We start from the raw sequence: 26,638 nt of genomic DNA on the forward strand, positions 1-26,638 counted from the left end.
CTTCTAACATGATTTTACAGTAAAAAAGAGAAGATGGTGAAAGCAGTGAAAGCAGCAATTGTGTTTATGGTTGGCACATTAGGTCAGTAACTTTGATCTCATAGCTGATTTTGAAGGCTACAGAATGTGGGAAAAGAGTGGAAAAAAGATTGGAAAAAGATGAAAAAAAAGGCACATGTGGATGAGTATGGTCCAGTATCAACAACCAAATATTCTGGTTCCTCTTCCACATGACAGAGGCAATGCTTTCTGATATTGCAGGTTTATTGCAGCCAAACCTCCTCCATCAGAGACAACCAGACAAGTACAGCAGTTCCAAGACCCCACCACACCTTCCCACCCTCTTCCTTAAGGGAACACTTCCAACATCTCCATTTCACATTTCTTTATTCTTTACACCAGACAAGATCTTGCAAACTATTATTCCATCTGTTTCACATCATTTCCAATCTTCACTCACACCACCCATTCTTTTTTTTTTTCTTTTTTTCATTGCACCTTCTGCTAAAACATTGCAATAGTATTTTATTTCAATAACATCGTGGTTATGCTTCTTCCATAACGTTAACCCACCTTCGTACAACAAACAAACAAAACAAATTAGTAAAAGATAAGAGAGGGCCAATGCAACAAAAACCGTTACAGACACCAACAACGGGTAATTGCAATTTTTCGACCCCGGAGAGAGGAAACCAAAACCAATACATCTTAAGACCAAAAAAATAAACACTGCTGTGGATGCCGCCATCACGGAGAGTCAATCGCTGCTGCTGCTGCTGCTGCTGCTCATTTTAAGCCGTCTGATTGGTGAAGATGTGGGAGACGATGACGGTGAAGAAACGGACGGTGATGATGAAAGTGTAGAAACGGACGGTGGCGATGATGATGATGACATGTCAGAGGTCTCTTCCTCTTCTTCTTCCACCAGCTTTCGTTTGTTGTTAATCTCAATCTCAACACCAACATCATCGACCACACCGCTTCCTCTGTCGTGGCTTCCAACCTTAACCTCTCTCGTTGTTGTCATGTATCCCTTCAACCGTTTCACGTCGGATAATTTCACCGGTTTCACTATGAAATCCTCTGCACCTTCCTCCAAGCATCTACATGGTTTCAAATTTTCCAATTCCTTTCAGATTTCTAAAACTTAACTAGAATTAGAAAAATGTAGCATGAAGGAAACAAATCATTAATCATAATACCTGTCTATGCGAGGCAAAACGTTTTCGGAAGACATAATCACTACCGGAATTTCCCTGAACATGGACGATTCCTGCATCGAGTAAAAAGTTTTCAGTTAGAATTATCAATCACAAGGAGAAATCAAGGGTTTATGATTAGAATTTGAATTATTAACTAATGAACCTTTATTTTCTTGAGCAATTCATAACCTGTCATCTCGGGCATGCAGTAGTCTGTGATAATTAGATCCACCTTCAAACTCGGCTGAGGAAAATAAAAAACAAAAACATAGAGCAGAAAATAAGCTATGGAAAATAAACGAAAGTGAAAAGAAAATTATAATGATACTGATACATACGACAAAACCCTCAGATTCAGAGGTCCTTCTCTGCTCGTCCAACCCCAGAAATTGCAGTGCTCTGATTCCACTGTCCACAGCTGTAACTGCAATTTTTCCATCCAAATAAAACCCAAAAAAAGAAAAAATCTTTAACAGAACACAGATAAAAGAGTAAGAAAAAAGAACAATATAAAACACCGAACAGTGTGTTTTGCTTTGATATGTTAAAGAACAGTTAATTACCTTTACAAGCTGAGATTTTGAGCAAGCGTTCAATGACCTTTCGATCAACGAGGCTGTCGTCGACGGCCAAAACATGAACCTCGTGAGAATCCTCCGGCGAGACATGATCGAAGGAAACGACGGCGTCTGTGTCCATCGAAAAGTGCAGAGGGAATTGTAAGCAGAGAGAAAGAAAGAAAGAAAGAAAGAAATAAAAGAACAGAAAGAGGATTCCTTAACATGGGTGAACAAATCTTAAATACAGTGTTATATTAATGAATGTGGCTATGTGACATGTTATGTTGTTGTTCCATAATATCCATCTGTCACCGCTTTTTTTTTTTAAATAATTATTACTACTATTGTAATAATAATAATAATGGTATAATAACAATAAAGTCTCTTTTGGAAAAATCAAATCTTAAAATCTTCTCTCTTTATTTATGTTTTTTGGAAGATGGCGCTGAGATTCTGAAATCCACTTTGGTTTGTGATCTCAAACGGAATTTCTTTTTCCTTTTTTCTTTTTTTCTCTTTTCTGATCCCAAGCTAAGTAAGGTATTAATGACACGTCCTCAAACAAAATCTCGCGTGATTTTGGTCAATCTTGGGAGTTTGTGAACGACGTCGCACAGTGATTGGTGGGTGTGACAGCGTTGACCGAAGTCAAGGCTGAACCAAACAGCGCCGTCAAATTCCCAACGTCATTTTTTCACCGTTCCTCGTTTGGTAAGTGGTCGTGAAAGAAGAGAAGTCCTTAATTAATGCTAAGAAGATTTTTCTGATTTTGTGTGAGTTTATGTTTCTTTTTTGTGGGGTTGCAATAAATTGTAAGAGTATTTATGGGTGTAGAGTATCTATGCTAATCTTCATGGAAGCGATATCATGCACGTGCAACCTCGTGTGAGTTGGTTTATTTTATTTTTATTTTGATTTGTGTGTCCGTGTTTTGTGGTAAAAAAAAGGTTGCTGTACAAAATGAAGAAGATATGTTTGTTGATGTTGGAAAATAACTTGATTAAGGAAGTGAAATTTCATTGGGATTTGAATTGATTTTGTTCTTTCTCTTTGAACATTAATTTTAAGCTATATTCATGGAGGTGATATTTTCGAGAGATTTCTTTCTTTATGGAGAATAATTGACGAGATTGGTCAAAGACTGAAAACAATGCCAGCTCAAAATTAAAATCAACACTTATTATTTTATGCATGTCAATAATTCATTTCATTTTATTTATTAATAATGTAAGTACTTTGAGTATCTCTAATTCATAATCATAACATGCAAAGATCGATTACTTGTACGGCTGAAGGACATGGAATGATTTTAATTTTCATAAAGTTGAGAAAATACCAAAGTTTGAGATAACGCAAATTCCAACCTTTCTAAAATACTAATTTAAATAATCCCAAGTTGCATTTAGTGCATGGAAATAAATCATTTTAGGTTTATGTTTAGCCAAATAGTTAATTGTCTCTCTTTTTTTAATAAAAGGAAGGGTTACCATACCAATATAGTTGGTATTTAGTGAGTTAAATCACTCACTTTAAGTATTATTATCATTAAAATTTCTAAAAGTATATAATAAACTTTCTAAAAATATAAAGGATATATAAAAATATGTAAAGTAAGTTTATTAAGAATACATATTAGTGAATAAATAAATTGATCTAATGTTAATCGTTAAAATCGAATAATCGGTATATAGACATACTTCTTTCGTTAAATGTATGTTTAGCCTAGTAATTAATTATTATTTTTAACCAAACATACCAATATAACTGCTATTCAATGAATTAAATCACTTATTTTAATTATCATTAAGTTATCTAATTTTATATGTAAATCCGTTCACGGTGATTTAAACTTTTATAACCACTTTAACTTAAAGAAACTGCAACTATTGATTAAATACTTGTTTAAAGGAGACCCTATTTTATAAACTCTTTTAGCATCTTTCAATTAAAGGATTTAATTATAATAAAACACTTATTTGAGGGAAGCTTTATCACTTTTATTAAAATAAACATTTTAACCTCACAAAATACTAAAAATGTAATTGTTACTTTAGTTTCATCAATTGATTTACATTGCTAATAGAAGAAATAGAGTTATGTTATGCTTACATTTTATTCTTCTTCGATCTTCATATAAAAGAAAATAATGCCCACTTAAACACTCAATTTTCACAACTCTTAAAATAAAATAATATCAATTATAAATTCCATAATTACAGTTTTACCTTTAAAATCATCTCATTCAATTTTTTGTCCAAAAAAATACATTAATTTCACTCAGTTTGCATGTTTTCTCTCTCAATAATTATTTGAAAACACTTCTAACAATTATCATTTTAATCCCCACCTATAAAATTAATTTATTTCAAATGAAACAAAACCAAATAATCAACAACAACATTAATTTCACTTAATTTGCATGTTGTCTCTCAATATTCAAAAACTTGGTACACTTCTAACAATTATCATTTTAATCTCCATCATTAAAATCAATTTCTTTTAAATGAAGTAAAATCAATAATCAAGAAGAATAATGATTTTTTTAAGTTGTCTAATAAATTACAAATACTGTAATAATTTAAAATGAAATCAAGTATAGAGATAAAACCTAACATAAGAATTATGCATATATTTATTCATCAGAGTGAAGATGGATTTGAATAATACTTACATATGCAAATTTATTTACATTATTATAAAAAAGTTAACTAGAAACTCAATCTCTATTTATAAATCACCAAAACAGAATTAGTGGGTTAAGATTTCCCACCAAAATAAAGGTATGGTTTCGTGAAGGGCAGATAGGATTGAATAAAAAAACTATTAATCAATTTTTTATTCAATTAAAATTTAATTAAAAATATTACTTAATCTGATTCATTTAATAAAAAAATGGTTTATTCATTAATTTTTTTAATGGATATATATATATATATATATATATATATATATATATATGTATATATATCTATATATATATATATATAATTTATTCATAAAATTAACACTTTTGAAATTAAAAATATTAAATTTATATTTTAAAAGCTCACTTTTAAAAAGATAAATTTATGAAAGAATTAATTGTAAAAATAATTGAATTAATTTTAATATGTGTTTATTAAAATAAGAATTGGTTGGATTTTAAGAAATAATAGATGGATTATTATTCATTCATAAAATGAAATAGAAAAATTTAATGCCATTTAATTATATTGTACTTAATAACTTAGAAAAATTACTTATAAAGGAATCCAAAGAATGATGGATAAATAGATTGTTTTGATGTCTTATAATTTTATTTCAATTTACTATTAGGTATTGGTTTTAAATGTATGATTAAAACTTTTTTGTAATATTATGTGATTAATCACAAAATTGTTACATTAAACAATACTTATAACCTGTAAAACAAAACAAAAACATTAATTAATTTAAATGGCACTATACTTTATCTCTAGACAATTTATAATTTTTAACGTATCATAAATATAAAAAAAAACAATATTAACTCAATAAATTTCATTATAAAATAATATCATGTTTCAATCATATTATATATTCATTTTATCTCGTTTTGATAGATAGAATCAAGCAAAAGTCAAGACAACAAAAAAGTTTAATAGAAAATAAATATCTGTTCAAAAGCATTTTAAGCATAACAACCATAAAAAAAAGTATTTTATATACAACAAATAGCTGGTACATATGAAATTCCATATCTAGCTTTTCATATTCACGAACATGTATCAGAAAAAATAAAATACAAGAGGTATAAGCTCCCTCATAATGTTGGACAAAGGGGCAAAAATTAAATGAAATGAAAAATGCTTTCCTACATTTTACCTTAAAATTAATTCATTTATATTTTCGTCCCAAAATCCTGATTATTTTAAGAAAGGTAAATTTAAAAATTGATTCACACAAATCTTCTAATTTCAAGATTTTAAGTCTAGCCTATCTTCTTCCTTTTTATTAGAATTCTTGTACTATTTATTTTATATGCCTTTAAAATATACTAATTTTGATATTAGAAAATATATCAAACATACGTGTATTTGAAACGTATAACTAAAGAATAATACTAAAAATCCGACATATAATTCAAATTCCCTAAACATGGGGTTCAATATAAATCTTCATAATTTTTTTAGTAAGTTATCAAATTTAAATACTATAGGTGAAATTGCTAGAATCTAAGGACTCGTTAGTTTTTTGAAAAATGTTTGAGTGCATGGCTCACATGGTAAAACTCAATTTTTGCATGGCTCATGGTTTTCATAAAAAAGGATACAATTTTGTTTATATGTGTAATAAGTCAATATTTAGCCATAATAATAAATAAAAACAAAAACCATTCCATCAACCCACGCAATCAACCAACATCATAAATCACATGTGACCATATTTGTCTCACAACCTCCTGATCTCATTTTGATAATTGAAGAAAACAAAAATATAAGTATTTTTTTTATCAAATATTAAATTACTAAAATAAGCAATTCCAATTTTAGTTTTATCATCTTTGTTTTCTTTAAAAATTGAAATAATTGACTTTTGTTTTCATTATTTTAGTTAATTATGTTTGTATGTAGTGCAAAATTTGAGTACAAAAACTTGTTGTTGGAGGAATGATGGTGGTACCACGGACAAAATGATGTAGGAGAATATTTTGAAGGGTCGTCGACAATAGAACCACAAGTTGGATTGGTATTTGTTCCAATGAAGTAAAAACTTGTGGTGAAACAAAGAAAAATGTTAATTTCTTCTATTATATGCTTAAGATATAATATTTTTTTTCTCTTATTCGAATTTATGATTTTAATTTGGTGTCTTAAACTTAAAAAGGTTCACTTTAATTACTGGAAGTTTTATTAGTCAAAGTTAGTTTTTATTAAATTGTATATTAATGAGGTTAACTTTAACCGTGTTAAGCATTTATTACATTTTACAACATTTTACAGAAGTTACTAAATTACTAAATTATTTTTATTCTATTTTAAAAATAAATTTAAGATATAAGATTGTAATAAAAATAAACATGAAATGGTTTAGCATTAAACACATAATACATCAAGGAAAAAAAACACTATGTTACTATATCTTTTTATTTTATTGCTTATATTAAAATATTATGCGGTGAAAATTGAAAAAAAATATACATAACCCATTTCTTTTTTAAAACAAACTAAGTTGTCTCATAATTTTAAAAATGCAAAACATCTCTCTAGTAACATCAGTGTCATTGTTCCTTCGACTCAATCTTGTTTCTTTGTATTTTTATCCTTTCGTGAATCATGGCTAGAACTGGGATTGTGACAGAGTCCTTGTCAAAATCCACTGAACAATTTCAACATTTGTGAAAGTTGAAAATTCTTTCAGTTTGGGATTTCAACATTTGTGAAAGTTGAAAATTCTTTCAGTTTGGGACTTTGATTCTGACCATAGCCTCAACACTCTCTATGTTACTTCGTTTTGACTTCTCTAGGTTGAATTCAGGTTTTGGTGCTCGAATCATCTTGGGGCTTTCGTTGTTTCAAGCTTGGGTTACACTCAAGGCGATGGAAGTTAATTCGTTTTGGTTTTAGTAAATTTGTGTTGCATGTTGTATTTGGATCCATGAAATTACTTGAATTTTTGTGGTGTGTGATTTCTTAACCTTGGGTACCAAGATTAGGGTGAAAATCTGTTATTTTCGTTTGGGCAAGACAAAATCTCTCTCAAGTGACTATAGCCCATAATTCTACTTTACTCTTTGTTCAAGTTGTCACACATGCGACAACTTCTCGCCTAAGCGAAAAAAGGTGTCGCCCAAGCGACAGACTTGTCGTTCAGCCGAGAAAGCCACTGGAAATTCTTTTGTCTTTGATTGAGTTGTTGCTCAGACAACAACTCTATCGCTCAAGCGAGAGCCCCTGTTGCTCATACGAGAATGCTCCAGAGGCTCGTTCCAGTTTCTGTAATAGTGTCGCTTAGGCGACAAAATCTCGCCCAAACAACACCTTGGGCTCTTATATATTTATTTTTTTTCAATGTGATTGAATGTGATATTATGACCAATATGATGAATTAAGCTTATACGAGAACATGATGGATGAACTATGTATGATTGATGTTGATATACTAAGACTTGACTTGATATGTTTTTGTATAATATGTGATTGATTATGAGATAACATGTGGAAGATAAGGAAATTTCATGGAGAAAAATCTCTGGTTGTAATATAGTGTAGGTATTGTTCTATGGATTCAAGTAAGGTTACATTTTAACACTCTAATGATAATCTAGACTCATATAGAGTAGAATGGTTCTTGTGGTGAAAGTAGCATGAGGTCTTAGTCTAAGGTAAGATAATGACCTTAGATAATTATGGATTAATCTTGTGTGTGGTAGGGTGAAACTCATTGGTAATGGCTCTATAGAGTAATAGAGACTACCATAAGTGCAAGTTTTTAGTGAATCTAATTTCAATATATGTATCTGGATAATTGAGTTAGAGTGTCGATTATGCTTAGGTAATACATGTTGCTTGTGTTAATTGACATCATGAAGACATATGAAGACATATGTATATTTGAATGTTTGTAATAGTTAATCTTGTATACTTTTACATTTATTCATTCATATTAAATTATATTATGTAATGTTTTGTTTAATTGTATTTTTCAATTAAAATGGACGTCAAATTATTATTAAGTAAGTTATAAAATATTTTAATATAGGAAGTCAAAACTAAATTTTCACAATATTGATTTTATTCATAAATTAATATCTGGTAGTGAGATGAGTTACAGAGAGACAGTGAGGACCCAATTTTGGTAATAGGAGAATGTCTCCAAACACACTCCCTCTGCCTCTTTCGTAAGGATCAGCTCTCCCTATTTCATACCCAATCACCCATACTATACCTTTTTCTCTTTTCTTTTTTTTTATCCACTTGCTTTTTACTCAAGCTTAATTTACATTTTAGTTTTTGTTTTACTAATTCTTTTTAAAATATGATATGAAGTTATGGTAAATAATATTGAAGTTAAAATTTGGTTTCTTATTAACTTCTAAGACAAAGGTCACAATGTGAATTCATCAATCTTGTTGAAATGGATTGCTGCTATAAGATTCACGGATTAATAAATTTAGTCATTTTTTTTTATGATTTGTAATTTAAAGGTTTAGTGTTTATAACTTGATAATCACAAGAAAATTTTAAATTAATGGTTGACTATTTATTAAAGAATTAAAGAAAAAAAATATATTAAACTCTAAGACACGAAATATTTATATTTTTACTTTTAAATATATGATATCATTAGAAATTCAAAGGTGAATCTAAATACCATATTAGGTAGGAATAAGAGAGTAAACAATATATAAGGATTAAAACTATTGAATCTATTGTTTTAAGATTTTAGGTTGCAAGTGATGTTTGATAAAATTTAAAAGAAATTAGATCAAGTGAAATGTTACTAAGTAATCTAATTGTTTTGGGTGTAGGAATCAAGCATCTATCTGAAACACTTGATTTGTCTTTGATCAACTTTCCTTCTTCTCCTTACAACTTCTTATGTTCGATCTTCTTTCTTTTTCTCTCGTTCGGTTGTCCAGACGATTGGGGTACCTGTCAATTAGGTTCCGATGTTTAAGTCAGTTCAAGTTCGTTCGGGTGAAAACAATTAATGTTGTAATAAATGCGAGGTAAAAGTCTTTATCAACTTACCTTAGGCTCCTATTTATAGTTTTTGATATGAGCCTATGATTAGAGTTTTCTTAATTACGACTCAATTACTTTTTTAAACTTGATTACTGACTTGTTTTACTTTAACTTTAGATATTATATGGATGTTTTCTTTTGGCCGCCCGACTGACGTCGTTGAGCGTCCACACTTCGACCGACCGTGTACTTATTGACACTCACATTAAGAAGGGTGTCAATGTGATTTTCAATTGCTCATCACCAGATCGACCGGCCATTGCAGACGGCCTTTGGCCGCTTGTCCTCGGGGCTGCTCGGTTGTGGGCTCCCTAAAATCACTTCGGAAAAATTGTCACATCAACAAAGTTCACAACTTTAGACCCCAACCGTTGGATAGTCTGTCTGTAGCGGGTGACATTCGGCCACTTATCCTTGGGCTGCCCAGCTGGGAGTGTTGATAAAGAGATGCTATTAAAATAAGAACCGAACAAATATAACACTAAATTCAATGAGTACAATTTTAAGTTGGTGTCGAATTGTGATAATCCTTATGTAATTATTACTTCCTTACAAAATAAAACATATAACATCATAACCAAAAGTTCATGTCAAAATTACGAAATGTTGTGAAGATCAAATTTTTATTTATTATTATATATATATATATATATAATATTACTTTCTATATTATACTAAAAAATTAAAATATAATTTTACAATAACATATAACATAATTAAAATATTCACATATACATATATTTATATATTTTACGGTACTGTATGCATATTAAATTTACATCATTTGGTACATATTATATTTTCTACACTAGAAAGAGAAAGAAATATTATTTATTTACAGTTTTTCCCTGATATACTGATCTTCAAGCATGTGGAGGAAAAAGATTATGGATAGAATTCACTTGGACGATTTGGGATAAATAGAAAGTGACTCCAATATGTCATTTAAGGATAACCAGTGCATTTGAAGAAGCATTTAAGAAGGTGATAGTAGAATTTCTAGTTCCTTGGAAGGTTACCAAATTGTTTACCGCATTAGTTTGTCATGCATTTCCTGGAATACTACTACTATATCAGCAAGGAATGGGTCGGGCATGTTAGAGACATTAATCTACGATAAGATTATAATATAAATTTTTTTATACATAACCATAAAATATGGAAGTGAGACAAATGTCACAAGAAAATATAACATGTCTTAATAAAATAAAATGAAAACTCATTTAAATCCATAAAACTTGGATCTCTATTTCATTAATAAAGATTTTGATTAATTTTGTAATAACTAGTCAGGATAACCTGAGTCTCAACATGGCCAATAAAGTAACTAAAAAACGTCTCCTCTTGAGTACTAACTACTCGTTTAAATCTCCAAGGTCATACCTCCAACTACAAAAATCAAATTTTTATTTATCATAAGTTTTAATTTGATATTAAGTCATATAATTGTGTAAATAAATAAGATCAGTGCATAACTAAAAATAAATATAATAAATAAAGATGACAAATACGTGATTGGAGATCAATATAAATAAATAAAAGAGGGTAAATATAAATTGAATAAATATGATCAGTGCATAATTGAAGATGAATATAAATAAATAAATAAGAACGGGAACTAAATACAATTTAGAATGAGGTTAGAGGCACCTCACTTCAAGTAAATATAAAAATAAAAATAATTATAAAGAAAAAAAAGTAAAAAGGTAAAATAATAAATGTCTCCTCCTTTTATCTTATTTATTGTGAAAGATATCTCAAGATTGTATTGAGACTTTGATAATATTTTTTTTTCCTGCACTCACACCACCTATTTTTTATACTAGATGAACTTGATGAATAATTTCAAAGCTATAAACTCTCTCTGTTTTTGGTTTTTACCTCCCCTTGCATTCCTTCACCCTTCAAATATTTATACTACTCAAATAATGATTAGTGTTAATTTTATTTTAACCAAATTCTTTCCAACTCTGTGTCAATACATTGCTAACTAAACATTCGTACCTAGTTTAGATAGACGTGCATTTATTGCCATTCTTTTAATGTTTATGTGCTTTTATTACATGTGTTTGCATATATATATATATATATATATATATATATATATATATATATATATATATATATATATATATATATATATATCGTAATTAGATTTTTTTTACTTATGGATAATATTTGAATATGTAACTTTGTTTATAACTCAATCATTCACCACACACATTTGTTTTATTTATGTTTCTTCTATTATTATAATAAAAATATTCTTTCTCGTTAATATATATAAATTCTAAAATATTTAATATATTTCTTATAAAATATTCAATTATTTATATATTTTAGATATTTATAATAGATATATTATTATTTTTAATAATATGTATTATATATATATATATATATATTATAGATACATATTAAAATACTTATAAATAAAGTAATATATTATTTATTGATAATATAATTTATGATGTTACAAATGTCACCTATCTTAAAATCTATTGCAATTAATATAAAAAAAATTTAGAAAATTCCTTAAAGTCTCATCTTTCCTTTACTATTTTTAATTTTTTAATAAAGGTGAATATCACTATTAATTTGTAAAAGATACATTTTTCATTTATTAAATCTTTCTTTTTTCTTTTGGCTAAGCATTATTCTCTTATAGGTTTTTCATTTTCATATAAATTTTAAATCCTCATACTACAACATAGCATCTCACGTTAATAAAAATTCATCGCATCTCATCAATCATACATATTGGTATCTCAATTTAAATGGTAATTAGAATTAGTTATTCCTTTCATTAATATAATGTCAACACATAATATATTAATCAAATATAACAAAATAGTGAAAGAGAAACTAATTTTAGCCTTTAAAAACATTTGAAAACTTATTCTTGTAGAGTTCATAAATATTTTTTCATTTAGTTAGCATTTGACTAGCTTAGTGAATTCAGCACCTGTTGAAATTCTCTCAGTTAAAATTCTACTTGCTCAGCTAAAAGTCTCAATACAACAAATTAATTTCATATCGTCCAATGAAAATTTTGCTCACCAACAAATGATTACTCGAGTATTTTTTTAAAAAGTTTTGTTGAGCGAGAATATAGCTCACACAACGACTCCAATCACTTAGGAAGGCTTGCCTAGCAACATTTTACTTGCTTGACACTCCAATCCCATGGGATCCTTTTTCACAAGGCTTGCCTAACAAGTATTTGCTCATCTAACAAGTAGAATCACTTGAAATCTTTGTATTTTAAAGTTTTCACTTTCTTCTAACGACTAGTTGGCTTGCCCAACTACTTTACATAATTTCAAAAGTTTCACAAATATACCAAATACTCAATTTGGTTCTATTTGAGTTTTTGTACTCATTTTCCATGTCAAAATTATTGCATTCAGTTCAAATTTGACCTCAGATAGAATTATCTTAAAGGATAAATGTTCACACAATTACAAAAATATAACATGTGATATATTCAAGAGAAAACTCAATCAACATGAATATTCAATACCACTCCTACTTTACAATCCATTAAAATATATGACCAACTCAGTTAGTTCACAACATTAGAAGAAAAATAAGCTAGATTTCCTTACTTGAAATATGTATCCTCAAAACAAATCTCCAAGGAAATCCAAGTAGTAAGGTTACTCAAAATTTAGAGAACTGGAGTAAGGTATTCAAACATAACATAAGTTTAGTATATGATAAGCACAAGTTGAGTTTTTCAACTAAAGCAACTAAGATTGATAACAAAATCATAAAGAAAATAAGATAAGAATGAGTTTATAGAGCAATTATTACTTTGTTTAAGAAGTTAATAGGATAGATGTGTTTCTCAACTCCTCAACTCCTGAGGTGAAATCATATTTTGAGAAAAATGGAAATTGGAGGTGAAAATTTAGAGAGAATGAAAAGAAGAGAAAAAAATGAAAGAGATGAATATAAGAATCTCGTGTGTGTGTGTGTCTTGTGTGAGGGCTACATAATCCATGATTACACTTACAAATCATACATATTTTACATTATCAATAGCTCGTTTAAAAGTGTCATCCTTTCCACCGAAAATAGTTTATTTACAATTCAAAAATACTTTTATAAACATTTTTTTAAGTCACAAAACCATTTTTAACTCCAATAAGTCTCCCAAACTGAATTAAAGTTTTCATAAGTAATAATTTAAATTCCCTTAAAATCACCAAACATCAAGTTCAATTTATATTAAGAAAAGTAAAATCATTTAATAAACAATTAAAACTTAGGAATCAAGAAAGAAACCAACCACCGAATTTACTAATAAACTAGCACCGACTAAAATCAAGAACCGTGAGTCACTTTATATGCCATTTTCTAGCATGTTATACTCAACATTTCCCATTTTTTAAATCTTCCAAAAGGTCAAAATCAATTTCAGAAGGGATCAAATTTTGAAGAAACAAATCTATTATGAATTATCAGCGACTCCAGACTAAAAGGGTTAAATATGTTTTTAATCTCTCAAATTTTTACTAAAATTTAGAATTGATCATTCTTCGAAAATTTTGATCAATTTAGTCTTTTATTTTTAGAAATGTGTGAATTTAGTCATTTTAACAAAATTTTATTAACTTCATCTGACATTTCATGTGCCTTTTATAATAGTACTTGAATTGTTTACATTGTTTGACTCATTTTAGCTTCAATGCTAACTTATATATTATCATAAAATGCATTTGAAATTTCAAATAAATTTAACAAAATTTGATTAAAATGACTAAATCCACTTATTTCTAAAGATGAAGGACTAAATTAGTCAAAATTTTTGATGAGAGACTAATTCTAAATTTTACTGAAATTTAAAAAACAAAAACATATTTAACCGAATCTAAAATATGCTTTCATGTTCTTCGAAACTCAACAATTTCAACTACCATAAAATTTTACACACTTTTATTTACTATTATTTTTTGGAACGGTACAATGAAAATTACTTCAAATTTGGGCAAGCGTAACTATAATAATTTCTTGGCACTCTCCAAATCCTAACCAAACAAGATTTATAAACAAAGTCCAAAAGAACTAACATTGGTGCAAAGGGATGAAAATTTAGTGTAACATTTTGATATTGGTTAAACACAAACAAAACCTCAGACCCCCAAAAGTTCATAGCTCTCTCTTTTTATAATTTTATTTTCACCCATTGTTGTAAGATTGTTGAATAGGTCAAGTTCATCTTCTTTTGTCCCTTGGAGCATAATTTTGTGAAAGAGATTTGTTGGTGAAAGCAACGTTAGGGTTAATTGGCTAACGTGTATCATATCTCATTTGGATATTATATGTTCAATCATGCGTGATAAATAATTCTTGAAAATTACATGATTAAATATATTTTTTCCTCTAAATTATTTTAAAAATTTATATTCATCTTTAAATTAAATTATAAACTATTTTATTAAATTATAAACTATTTTATTTTTGTATTGTATGAAAGTTATATAAAACATTATTTTCAACAAATGATATATAAATGTTATATCATATTTCAGAATGAAACTGTATTTGTCACGTGAGAAACACTCTACATGTTTTTTGTTAGGAAGAACATTTACATAATTTTTATAAAGTGCAAAGACAAAATCTATACTAAAGGGATTCCATATTTTGTGTACACATTTTGTTTCCAATTTTATCTTTTAAGAATTTTTTTAAAATTAAAATAATTATTTTACTCTTTAAATGATTTATTTTTATCTTTAAATTTAACTATCAAATTTTCAATTTGACTGTTTTTTCTAAAATTTAATTATTTTTTAAAACTAAAATAACTATTATAAAAAGTGTATCTAAAAATATTTAAATTTACCTTTTTAATTATAATAGTATAATTTTATTATAAAAAAAAAAGTAAAAATGTCCGTAATACATGTGTTTTCATTAGTAATTTATAATTTAGTTTCAAATTGAAACAATATGTTGACATATAAAGAGAAATCACTCGATGTTCCCATTTTGTTAGATGTAAGGATGATTTGAGATCCACTTCGAGTTATATCTATATGTTGGTTGGTGGTGCAGTTTCTTGGAGCAATGTCAAGCAAAGTCTTATTGCTTCATTCATCATGATTACAAAATTTATACCATGTTATGAGATATTTAGTCACCGGATTTGATTGAGGAACTTTGACATTGTGCTGCAAAACGTTAAAGAAATTTAAAGACCACATAAGTTATATTATGACAACAAATTATATCCCAACAATAATAAGGTACTGATCAAGTCAAAACACATTGACTCTAAGTTCTCAATTGACAAGAAAAGAGTACAAAGTAGACAAATTTTCATAGAATATATAGAGATACATTCCATGATAACAAAATTCTCTTATGAGAATTTTTCACCCAAAATCTTTCATGAACACATTATTTGAATAGGTGTTTTACAATCCGAGAAATATTTAACTCATTAAGAATTAATTATTTATATAATTTTTGTTGTATAATAATTTAAAGACGAAAAACATATTTAACCTAAAATTAGATATAAATTCTTAGTGCATTTCATGATTTGGGTGGTTAAAAAAACATGAAATAGTGTGAATATTTGGAGAGATTAGAGTTTTGAATGCACATAAAATATTAGATTGATGGAGTAATGGAATGCATATTATGCCCGACCAAGTGAACAAACTGTTTGGATTAGATGTGATGAATATAATTTGAGGTTGAAATATTCAATAGAATCAAGGACTGTTATATAATAAGAAATGGTAGCTACCTTTTGTAAAGGGAAAAAGAAGGCACCGAATAGTTGGTATTTTATTTGATCGATCAAGATTTGGCATCTCTTTTTTTCAATATTGGGTGTGATTTTGGGTATCTTTTTTATTTGCTTGTACTATCGCAATATCATAGGAACTTTGGATCTCACTTTACCAAACAGGTAATAAAAGCACAAAGCATTTTCCCTCCAACGTCAACCAGAATAACAAAACAAAGTGGAATTCAAGGATATGCTATAATATTATAGGAATATCAATGTTTCTTAGGGTTTCAAAATCCAATGTTCAATAAACTTCTCATTATCATGCCCTCCAATTTCTTCAAACTTTAAATAAACCACAATTTTTTTTTTTGTTAAGGAAAAGAATTGAACCCTTTTTCTGTTTTCGGTAAAAGGTGAACTTTGACGAAAAAAATGACATTTAAAAATACAAAAGCTTCATATGTTTAGAAATTAGGATCAATTATTTATTTAATATTTATACTTGTAAATGTTTGATCTTTTTGACCCCTATACTTCAGAAGTGTACGGATGTTATTTTAATTCCTATAGATATTATTTTAATTACATTTAGTATGGATGTATGTAAATTTTTTAATACCTTTTAATTTTATTCCGAATTATAAAGAATTAAAGAAACTAAAATTTAAAAATAATAGTAAGAAGTTTAGAAGTATTAGTTTTTAAATGTAGCGATTATAATGTAAAGTTTATTTAAATATAGATATCAAATAAGTGATTTTATCTAAAGACTGTTTAGATTAGGAAAGACATCCATGTAACAATAAACAACATGAAAAAAAGTATAATGTATATGGTTTGGTTTGGATCAAAATTTTCTGTAATTTTCAATCCAAACACATTAAACTTAAGTAGGTTGTATTTTTATTTTTGCTTTATTTAACAATTCATACTAGTACGAAAATGTTATACTATATTACCCAAACTACATTGATATTGATGTAAGCATTGTTAAAAAATATAATAACATTTTATCAAATAACAAACCACATAATATATTAGTTGAACTAGATGTTTTATCTCGGAAACTAATAAATATTAACAAAATGCAGTTTTAAAAAAGTTGAACTAGATTTCTGCACCTCCATAAATACAAAACTTTTACTTTGCCCTTAAAAAAGTGAATTATATATTATATAATTTCGAAGTCGTTTTTAGCATACAAAAAATTTGGATTAAACAATCTAGAATTTTTTTTTTCGAATTGTGTAGTCTGGATGTTTTTTAACTTTCAAACTATACAACCTGAAATTTTTATTTTTATTTTTTGCATGAAGAAAGCTTCCGGATTTTAGAAATAATTTTTTGCATGAAAAAGAGCTTCTAAATTACATAATTTAAAAGCCATTTTTTCATAAGGAAAACTTTTGCGTTGTCTAATTCAAAAGTTTTCTTCATAAAAAAAAAAAACACTTTTGAACGAGTGAAAGGGGCTCACGGCGAGTGACAGCAGCAAGCATTTTGGTATTTTTAACCAATCCATGGGCACCTGAAAAGGGTGGGGTGCAGAAAGAAATTACCCTATTGATCCTAAGATCCAAATCCAATGCGATTTAAATTCTAAGGTTTGTTCAGAAGAGAGAAAATACACAAGAGAAGGAGAAACTCAAGTGAGAACAGAAAAGAAAGTAAAAAAAAGAAGAAGACAAGTTTGAGTTTGTTTAATTTTAATAATATAATTAAATAATCATATTATTATTATTGATTATTTTTATGTTATTATTATTAGTACTACTATTATTATGATTATTTTATAGTCATTTGAAATTTTATAAGTTACTTTCAAATTGCACAATCTTAAAACTACTCTTCAAAATAAATACTTTTGATTTTACAATCTAAACAATTTTTAAACAATTTTTGGTGGATGTGATCCATATGTCTATAATTTTGTTTTTTACACACCTCATCGGATGCAAGAAGAAACATAGGGTGCAAAAAGAAATCAGCCCATTTTTAATTGTCTTGCCTTTTATGTGTTAGTGACTTCAGAATTTAGAAACTAAAAAAAAAATAGTTAACGTAAAGGATATTTGATGAAGTTTTAAGCCACTTTAATTTGCAGATTTGATTTGTGTTTATCACTTGAGGACATTCATGCTATTATATAGTTTACTTTGACTAATGAAAAGATGTTATTAATTCATAGATAAATATTTATCAGGCAACGATTATTTTTCACTTCAAAAATAAAATTAAAACTTGAGATATTTTTTAATATTTACAATTTATTTCATATTTGCTTTTAAGAACCATTTTTTTTCCATATTATATGGTATTTTAAAACTAAAATAAAATATAACAAGAACAATCTAAAATGGTTTGAAATCCAAAAAAAAATTATATGATTAATTCATGTTAACTATTTTATCTGACATCAACAATAATTAGTATTGAAGCAGAGAAAAATTAAATTAAACAATAATTCAGAAAGTAAATAGTTGAGAATTTTATAAGTTAAAAATAGACATTTAGTTATTCTACATTTATGTCTTCATTATGTAAGAGATTAATTTTGTCTATATGTTATTATGACTATTATATATGGGTTTTTACATATAGTGAAATTCGCTAGAAGAAAGTTTAATTTCATATTTTATTATCAAATGTTAATATTTTTTAAAATGATAAAATCCACGAAACTAAAAGAACAATAATAAAATTTGAAAAATTGAAAGTTGAATAATGAATATTGTAAACTTGGAAAGTTGAGTGATAAAATATAATTTAAAGTGTAATGTATGGATTGAAGATAATCTGATATTAATTATATGATTGCACCTTCACAATAGGAAAATGTAAAATATGTATAATTTTAAATTTTGTGTAATAAAATTCATGAAATTAAAACTTTAGGATAAAATTTACTAAATATATAAATGCTCAGTGAATATCAAACTAAACCAATTAATTATTTTTTCAAAAATTATATTTCACATTTGGTTTCTTATATATGAAAAATGTATAACTTTTTTTATTAGTATAAAAAAAACTACTAAGGTTTTACTTTTGTTTGGTTATAGCACAGTTAGTGCATTTTAAAAAACGCGAGTGGGCCGTGGTAGACCTGGTGAGTCTTGGGCTGGGCTACGGCACACCACATAATAGATTGCGGTGGTCGGAGAAATGAACGGGATGGAGTGCGCGGGGAAAGGGAGCGGAGCACGGTGCGGCGGTGCCGCCACGCGTCTCTGCGCTCGCTGTGAAGCCGTCGCTTATTGCTCTCTCTCTCACCAGGTTTGCATCAACTTCTTTTTCTTATGTGCGCCATTAGGTTGTAAATTGCGCTGTAAATTCTTACATAGCTTCACTGCTTTCGCATTTGATCGCTTAGATTGCACACTGGAGTCGTCACAAACACGAGTGTGATAGGTTGCAACAGCAGATGAAGAGTGTTGAAGTCCTCAACGATTTTCCCTTCACTTTCTCTCGCGAAGCCACGTTTCAGGTTACCTCTCATCTTCTTCCTTCTTAATACCGCGTTTCGGAACAGTAGGATTTCTGATTTATTTTTAAATTTTTGTTTTTTAAGCGATTTTTTTGTAGTTTTAACAGGTTTGTGTGAAGCAAGAAGGTAGGTGTTCATTTTTGAGCAACAGAGGTCTTCATGAAGTGGGAATGTGGATGCATGAATGCGGTTGTGGGGCGTCATCTGCTTCATTTGATCGTTTAAGGTTTCCTCTTGTTTCTTTCATATTCTGAAGCTTCTGTTAATTAAATTTCAATTTATATCGATGATGAGTTCCTTTTGGAGTTGAAGAATGTTCCAACTTATGATTATAATTTAGTTACAACCTTTTCACTTCAGGTTTTGAATTTTACATTTTGCAGGTTAAATAATGGTTGGGATCTCCCAAGTGTTTTATGTCCATGTGGTGAGTTTGTTTGTCTAGCTTCATCTTCTTCAACTTCCCTTTCCTCTATTTTAATTAGATTTAGATTTAGAATTAAATGCAATGTATAACTGGTCAGGGCCAAACTCTCTGGTACTAGAGCAATTGCATAGTTGGAGAGACTACTATAAGTGGAGAAGCATCCCACTAGACTCGCCTGTTGCTTTGCTTCTTCATTGGGTACGGTTGTGTAAATGTTTGTCACAATTAGCTCAAGGAAATTCTATACTTTTATTCTTCTTTCAATTTTTTGACTGGGAATCTGTTATCTTATTTTGTTTGTAAGCGGCAGTAATGATGTGTGCAGTTTGTTTTGGCTCTTAATTTGTTTGCAGTCAAAATACAAGGGGTGGGAGGCTTAGTCCCTCCCGCTACCTTCTCAGACTTCACCTACCACAATATAACGTCTGCTTTCACCTGTAAAATCTGTAGGGGAATGGATCTTTGTGCCATTGGTTACTCTGATAGAAGAGAATGGGATACTAAATTTACTGCCTCCAATACTATAAGAATAGACTTGTTATTTACTCATTACATTTTTTTTTAATTATATGCTTTTTACAGAATTAAAGGATTGCCTCTTTTTCAGCCGCTTACATTATATCATGCTGCTCGTCTTGTTGGAATTACAGCCTTGAATCCTGAAATCGATGAAAAGTTGTACATACATTACCTTGGTATATCATCACCCATAAATTTTCCCTAAACATTTTAATTTCAAATTTGGAGTATTTTTCATTAGTTATCTTTTATGCTATAGGTTAGGAATGAGACCGGAATTGTGTGATATTTCTCTAAAACACTATGACCATTATATACATATTTAGTATATGAATGTATCTAATGGCCAAGGGATATTTATATTCAGTTATAATTTTAAAAAAGATACTGTAAGAAAAAGAATGCTACATAGAAGGACCCTGTTCCAAAGTAATGGTGCTTGTTTACCCTCATAGAAGCTCCTCAAAGTAAAATATGCAACCATGGAGTTTATTGCTCATTTGTAGCTTTTACATTTCTTTATTTTATTTCCAAAAACAAAAAAACAAAAAAGGTTTGCTTTGCTATAAGAAAATTTCTCAAACTAGAAAAACTTGGGTTGGCTGGGGGCTTTACGTTGAGAATCGCTGAAATGATCGCACTTTAACCTGATATTAACTTGATAAATACCCTTAAATGCATGATTAAGTTAGAATCATCTTACTTTTTTGCCATATAGAATGTGTAGGTACAACACTGATATTTTATTGCTGACTTGGGTTAAATGCCCTCAGATTAGCTACTATAGATTTTCCAAGCTGTCATGTTTTCACTTGCATGGGAAATAACCTAGTGTTGTTTGATGAGTTATGACCATATATGCTACTTCTCCTTTATTATATACATAATGTGTATACGTTCTATATTTCTACTAAAGATGTAAAAGTAAAAGTAAGGATTCATTGATCAACTAACCAAAAACTTGGGCTTTTATAAGCGTTTTTTCTTGTTTTTGTTTACAAGTAATGCAGTTTTCAGGTTTCTTTGTGCTGTTAAAAGTTTGTGTAAACTTCCTCACACTACTCAAGATTAGTTATGAAACTGTTATTTACTCATCGTTATCAATTTTATCTTTTATTGATCATGAATAAAATGTTCCTTTTTGAAAAATACAAATGTTTTGTTTAAAAAGGCTTGGTTATTTATTTTCTTAGTATTGATTTCTCGACGCATAACTTTGGCTTCATTATTATATACGGAAGGACCTGAGAAAGAGCTGCTACAACTTGCTGTGTTTGGAGAATTACTGGCACTCTTCCCTGGTGTACATATTCATATAGAACTTGTTGGACCTGCAATTCCTCCTCAGAGGTCTGATCCATTCTCTTAAGTCATTGGATTATCATATGATATTTAATCCTATTTGATCTAAATATCTGTCCTCGTTGCTTCCCAATGACCAGGGATGGTGAGAAAATTCACATTTCCAAGTATGCTTGTTGCAATGAAGATGAGTGTGAGTGCAAAATAGCAATTGAAAATACATTTCCTGGAACGAAGTTTGGTTCAGCAGTGACATTGCAGCTTTGGCGAGGATTCTATCATGACCGGTGTAGAGATATTGTTAAGGTATGTTGCAACATTTGAAAGGGATCTAGTATGTTAAGTCATTTAATGTAATCTTGCTTGATTTAATTTTTTCTGCGGAATCCCCTATGTACATTTTACTTTAAGTAATGCTTCACTTACAGGATTCCTTCCCTCACCTAATAATTGCTCCAAATGGTGGCATTGCTGCTTATTCCAGTTGGTTACCGAGTATTGTATGTCTCCCACCTTGTGCTTATCCCAGACTTAGACGTTAGTTTAATTTTTGTACCACCTTGAAAAGGTAGTGAACAGTATTAGACCTTTGCAGCATGTTTTTCGTCATTTTCTTTGTTTCTTGCAAAAATTTCAGGAGTTAATTGAAAAGATTGGCGTCCCAGCTGTTTTTACTGATTATTGCGAGGAAGCATGTCATCTTGCAGCAAGTTGTATTAAGACTGTGTCTGACCGTCCTCTTAAGTTGCCAGTAAGCTTTTTATTCATACTTTGCTGACTTGGAATATAATTGTTTTGAAGTTAAATTAAGCATTTACTAGTTGACATTCATTTAGGTATCTGTTCTTATTGATGTACCGATTGGTTTTTGTTGTTACTGTGTTTCTAAGGTTTTAGTTCCTATCCACTTAGCAGGGACCAATGTGTATTAATAAAGGCCTATAGATCAAAACTGAAGCTTGTTTCATACAAAGATAGATTCCTAAATGAGTGTTATCAATAGGGACAAGTGGTTATTTTAACCTTGTTTATCATTGGCATAATCTCTTAATAATTCATTGCACTATTATGTAGGTTCAGTTAAATCCTTTCAGGCAGCCCATAGCCGTGGAAGACAGCGTGCTGTTGCTTCCCTGTTACTCGAATTGCTTTCTTTTTGGGATGTAAAGAGTTACTCAGAATATCTTGATTCTTGAGCCAACGATATTGGCCGGAACAACAAACCTAATTGCATCAAAAAGAAAATAATTGCTTTATCTAATGGGAATGGAAGGAATGGTAGGTAATAATTAGAAGCTTTGCAAACATGTATCCCTGAACCAACTTAAACCCTTGTGCTGGGTCATTTGCAACACGTGCTACAGCCACTTCAATTATTCTAAAATCTTTGCGCTGCATGATATACTTCTGGGTTTGTGACAAGGTCTTAGCTAGATGGTAGATTTGATTTGAAGTATCTTTAGATCTTTCTTCTGATGATGTCCCCCTGTATACATACTGAACCACAGAATTCTCAGTCAAATTATAATAGTTGATGTAATCGTCAAAATGTTGAGTATTTAACTTTTTGAGAAATGTTCTTACTGCGTCTCTTTCAACCCTTTCTCAATTTATTTTTACACTGTATGAAATTTTATGAGGTCTTCACCTGGAAAAGGCATGCAGCGATTGAAATGAGATTATTTCCTTATATCAGTGAATTCAGATGTGATTATGCAGTCCTTCTGGCATGATAAGGCATCAAATTATTTGGAAGATTAGGCTAATTTTTAAGTCTATCTCAACAATTTTAGTTCTGTGAATTGTTCATTTGCCATAAAGCTTGGAAATAACTTCACACTAGAAAATCAACATAATAAGCTTAAAAGAAATTATACCAAAAGGCTTGCTTAAAACAAAACATTTCCATAAAATTAGTAACTTACTGATTTCACAAAATAAAACAGGGTCCTTTTTCACAATTCCAAAACATGTGCAATCGTATGCAATGTGCAAACACAATATACTTCTCTTACATATGAAAACACTTACCATGTCTTTGGATGAGACAATTTAAAAGAGTAATTTATTTATTTAGAGAATTTGAATTTTTTTAAAGTAAAATAATTTGTTTGGATGAAAAAATTAAAAATGAAATTGAAATTGAGAAATTTTAAGAATGTATTTCAATTTTCAAATAACTGAATAATAGAATTTTGAAATTCATTCAGAAAAGAAAGAAATTGAAATTACATAAGTTGGAAAATTTCTAATTGGTTAGGATAAAACATGGTCGAGGTTGGCTTGATCGATAATGAACCGGGATTGACTTTCTCGAATTTAGTTAAATTTCGGTTGATGATGACTTAGTCAAAATTCGGTTTAGACTGATTTGACCGAATTTGGACAAATTTTGGTTGAAATCGATTTAGTCAAGTTCAGTCAAATCTTTATTTAGGATCAACTTGACCAAATTTGGTAGAAACTGAGTCGATCAAAATTTGACCGGAATCATTATTAATGTTTTTACTTTTTATTCACTTTTACTTAATATAGCTTAGACCGACAATTATATTAATAAAATAATATTTTTAATATTGGTGTAACCCACTCAATATTTAATATTATTAATTTTATTTATGATTTAATTTGCATCATTTTAAAGTGGGTTTCACTCACTCTATATCATTATTAATGTTGTTATTTTTTAATTTTCTTTTACTTTGGTTAATCAGAATGCTTATATTAATAAAAAATTATGTTTTAATATCGACTTAACTTACATAATATTTAATATCATTGTTTTTGATTTATCGATCAATTTGTGTGAAATTTAGTTTTTCATTAATATTTTTATTATTTATTTATTTCTTTCTATTTAGCGTAAATGATTGACACTTATATTAATAAAAAATTATTTTGTATTAGTTCAGTCCACACATTATTTTAATTATTTTAATTTGTAAGAGTTGGGTTTTTCTTTACAATATTTTAATGAGTCTTGTTGTGGTTTTAGTCTTTCTTGACGTTCAACAACAACTACATAAACATAATATTCTCTCTAAATTATAAGATAAAGCAGCATGGGATCGCTACTTTCTCTAATCTCTTAACATAATATTATTCCCAAAAAGATTCTAAATCCACAATGAATCTAGAAGCACCACATAACCAAATCCAAGGGACAAGGTGGTAGTTACAAGCACTCCCCAACTTCCACCATAACCAGACATGGCATCACTATACTGTTGAAGAATGTTGTTCTTGTCGGAATTCGACATTTGTATCTTTCGTTGTTGTGATGGCAAAATATAAGGGTACATAACAGACTCCTCCATGAAAGAGTGGTCAAGTCCAAGTAAATGCCCTATCTCGTGCATCGCCACACTCTCCAAGTCCAAAACCCCCTCCTTCCACGATACGCTGTCGTTTTCACTCGGCACCGCCCAGTAATAGGAACCGTCAAGACGTATCTCCCCTATACTCACATTAGAACCTGCTTCCAACCTTACAGAGCTTATCCCATACAACTGCTCCGGAACACCTTCTGCGAAACTGTAGAACCCTACTTTGATGTCGGCGTTTTCGTAGGTTGTCTCCGTCGGATTCAAAACCTCTATGGCCTTCGCCCAGCGAGTGAAGGAATCTCTGAACACTTTTCTCATGCTTTCTGGGATTTCACTCTCCGGGAGAAAACCGTAGGTGAGGTTTCGCTTGGCGAACCATTGGTTCCTGTAGTTGGGCAACGCCTCGTTGTCGATGAAGCCGTGGGGGAAATTCTTGTCGGGGACACCGCAACGTGGTAGTAGGATTTGGTTGAGGGTCTGGTTGTTCAGGTTGCCGGTAACTTGTAGGTTGAAACGTTGCTGGAAGTTTTGGATGGCCAAGATTGTTCCCCGGTCCAAAAAATCGCTGAATGGGGCAAAGGATTGAAGATAGCCAAATTCGACAAAGTAGTTTTTGATGAGAGATAGACCTTCGATTTTCTTCTGTGGTGCATATGGCTGTGGGGGCCATATTTCCCTCTTCCATTGATTCTCAAACGTCTTGCCTCTTGTGTTCTTCTTTGCTTTGGCCGTGGAAGAATAAGGGACACGGAAGTTAGCGGAAAGGGATTGGTGGAGAAGAAGGAAGAACAATAATATAAATGCAAAATGGTACGATTTCATTGTTAAATGCTCTTTCTTGCTCCCTAACCCTAAGTTCCTATTAAGTCTACTTTGAAGATTTGAGCAATCATATATAGAGAAAGATGAGGATATGGGGTGATTAAAAATTATCACACATTAAGAATGTGTGTGTCTTCTTCTCTGGTAATGTGTAATGTGTGTTTGAATTTGAAATTTAGAATCTGGGATCCATGTTTCATATATAAAATTGAAATGATTGAAAGTAGCTTTAATCATAACAAGGATCATGTATTTGGATTTGATTGGGGTTGATCGGGGTCTCTCTACATTATTATTTGTACAATTTTTGTGTATTATTTCAGCTTGTCCGTTTATTGGCCTTCAATCTGTAGTGCAACTGCATGTGAGTACTGCGCATGATTCCAACTATCTTTCTGGTGATAGTACTTTGAAAGTGAAATTTCAACTAAATAAGCTATACACAAGCATTGTACTTTTAACATAATTTACATCATTGACGGAAGAAACTGGTGCTATGGTTTGTTTTTCTTTCATGATCATCTCCTACCCAT

At 29.5% G+C, this 26,638-nt stretch overlaps 3 protein-coding genes across 4 annotated transcripts; 1 reads left to right on the forward strand and 2 right to left on the reverse strand.

Annotated features, from left to right (window-relative positions):
- Nucleotides 1-399: 399 nt before the first annotated feature.
- LOC114171183 (two-component response regulator ARR5-like) lies at nt 400-2,031 on the reverse strand. The gene is made up of 5 exons (XM_028056387.1): nt 1,766-2,031; nt 1,541-1,626; nt 1,366-1,446; nt 1,203-1,273; nt 400-1,103 (listed from the first exon to the last, which is right to left on the reverse strand). The coding sequence occupies exons 1-5, from the start codon at nt 1,899-1,901 to the stop codon at nt 758-760; spliced, it is 720 nt and encodes a 239-aa protein (XP_027912188.1). The 5' UTR covers nt 1,902-2,031; the 3' UTR covers nt 400-757.
- A 17,254-nt stretch (nt 2,032-19,285) lies between these two features.
- Nucleotides 19,286-23,548, forward strand: LOC114168793 (zinc finger MYND domain-containing protein 15). Of its 2 annotated transcripts, XM_028053745.1 has the most exons (11): nt 19,286-19,498; nt 19,596-19,709; nt 19,817-19,935; nt 20,093-20,136; nt 20,234-20,334; nt 20,744-20,831; nt 21,897-22,005; nt 22,098-22,263; nt 22,386-22,457; nt 22,595-22,708; nt 23,032-23,548. In XM_028053745.1, the coding sequence occupies exons 1-11, from the start codon at nt 19,388-19,390 to the stop codon at nt 23,122-23,124; spliced, it is 1,131 nt and encodes a 376-aa protein (XP_027909546.1). In that variant the 5' UTR covers nt 19,286-19,387; the 3' UTR covers nt 23,125-23,548. The 2 variants fall into 2 exon arrangements, with proteins under 2 accessions (XP_027909546.1, XP_027909555.1); XM_028053754.1 differs by lacking the exons at nt 20,234-20,334; nt 20,744-20,831.
- Nucleotides 23,549-24,982: 1,434 nt separating this feature from the next.
- On the reverse strand, nt 24,983-26,378 carry LOC114173309 (metalloendoproteinase 1-like). Its single transcript, XM_028057605.1, has one exon. It carries the CDS (start codon nt 26,103-26,105, stop codon nt 25,074-25,076), a length of 1,032 nt encoding a protein of 343 aa, XP_027913406.1. The 5' UTR covers nt 26,106-26,378; the 3' UTR covers nt 24,983-25,073.
- Nucleotides 26,379-26,638: the final 260 nt, after the last annotated feature.

Source organism: Vigna unguiculata, chromosome 2 (assembly GCF_004118075.2).
Source record: "Vigna unguiculata cultivar IT97K-499-35 chromosome 2, ASM411807v1, whole genome shotgun sequence".
Taxonomy (NCBI): Eukaryota; Viridiplantae; Streptophyta; class Magnoliopsida; order Fabales; family Fabaceae; genus Vigna; species Vigna unguiculata.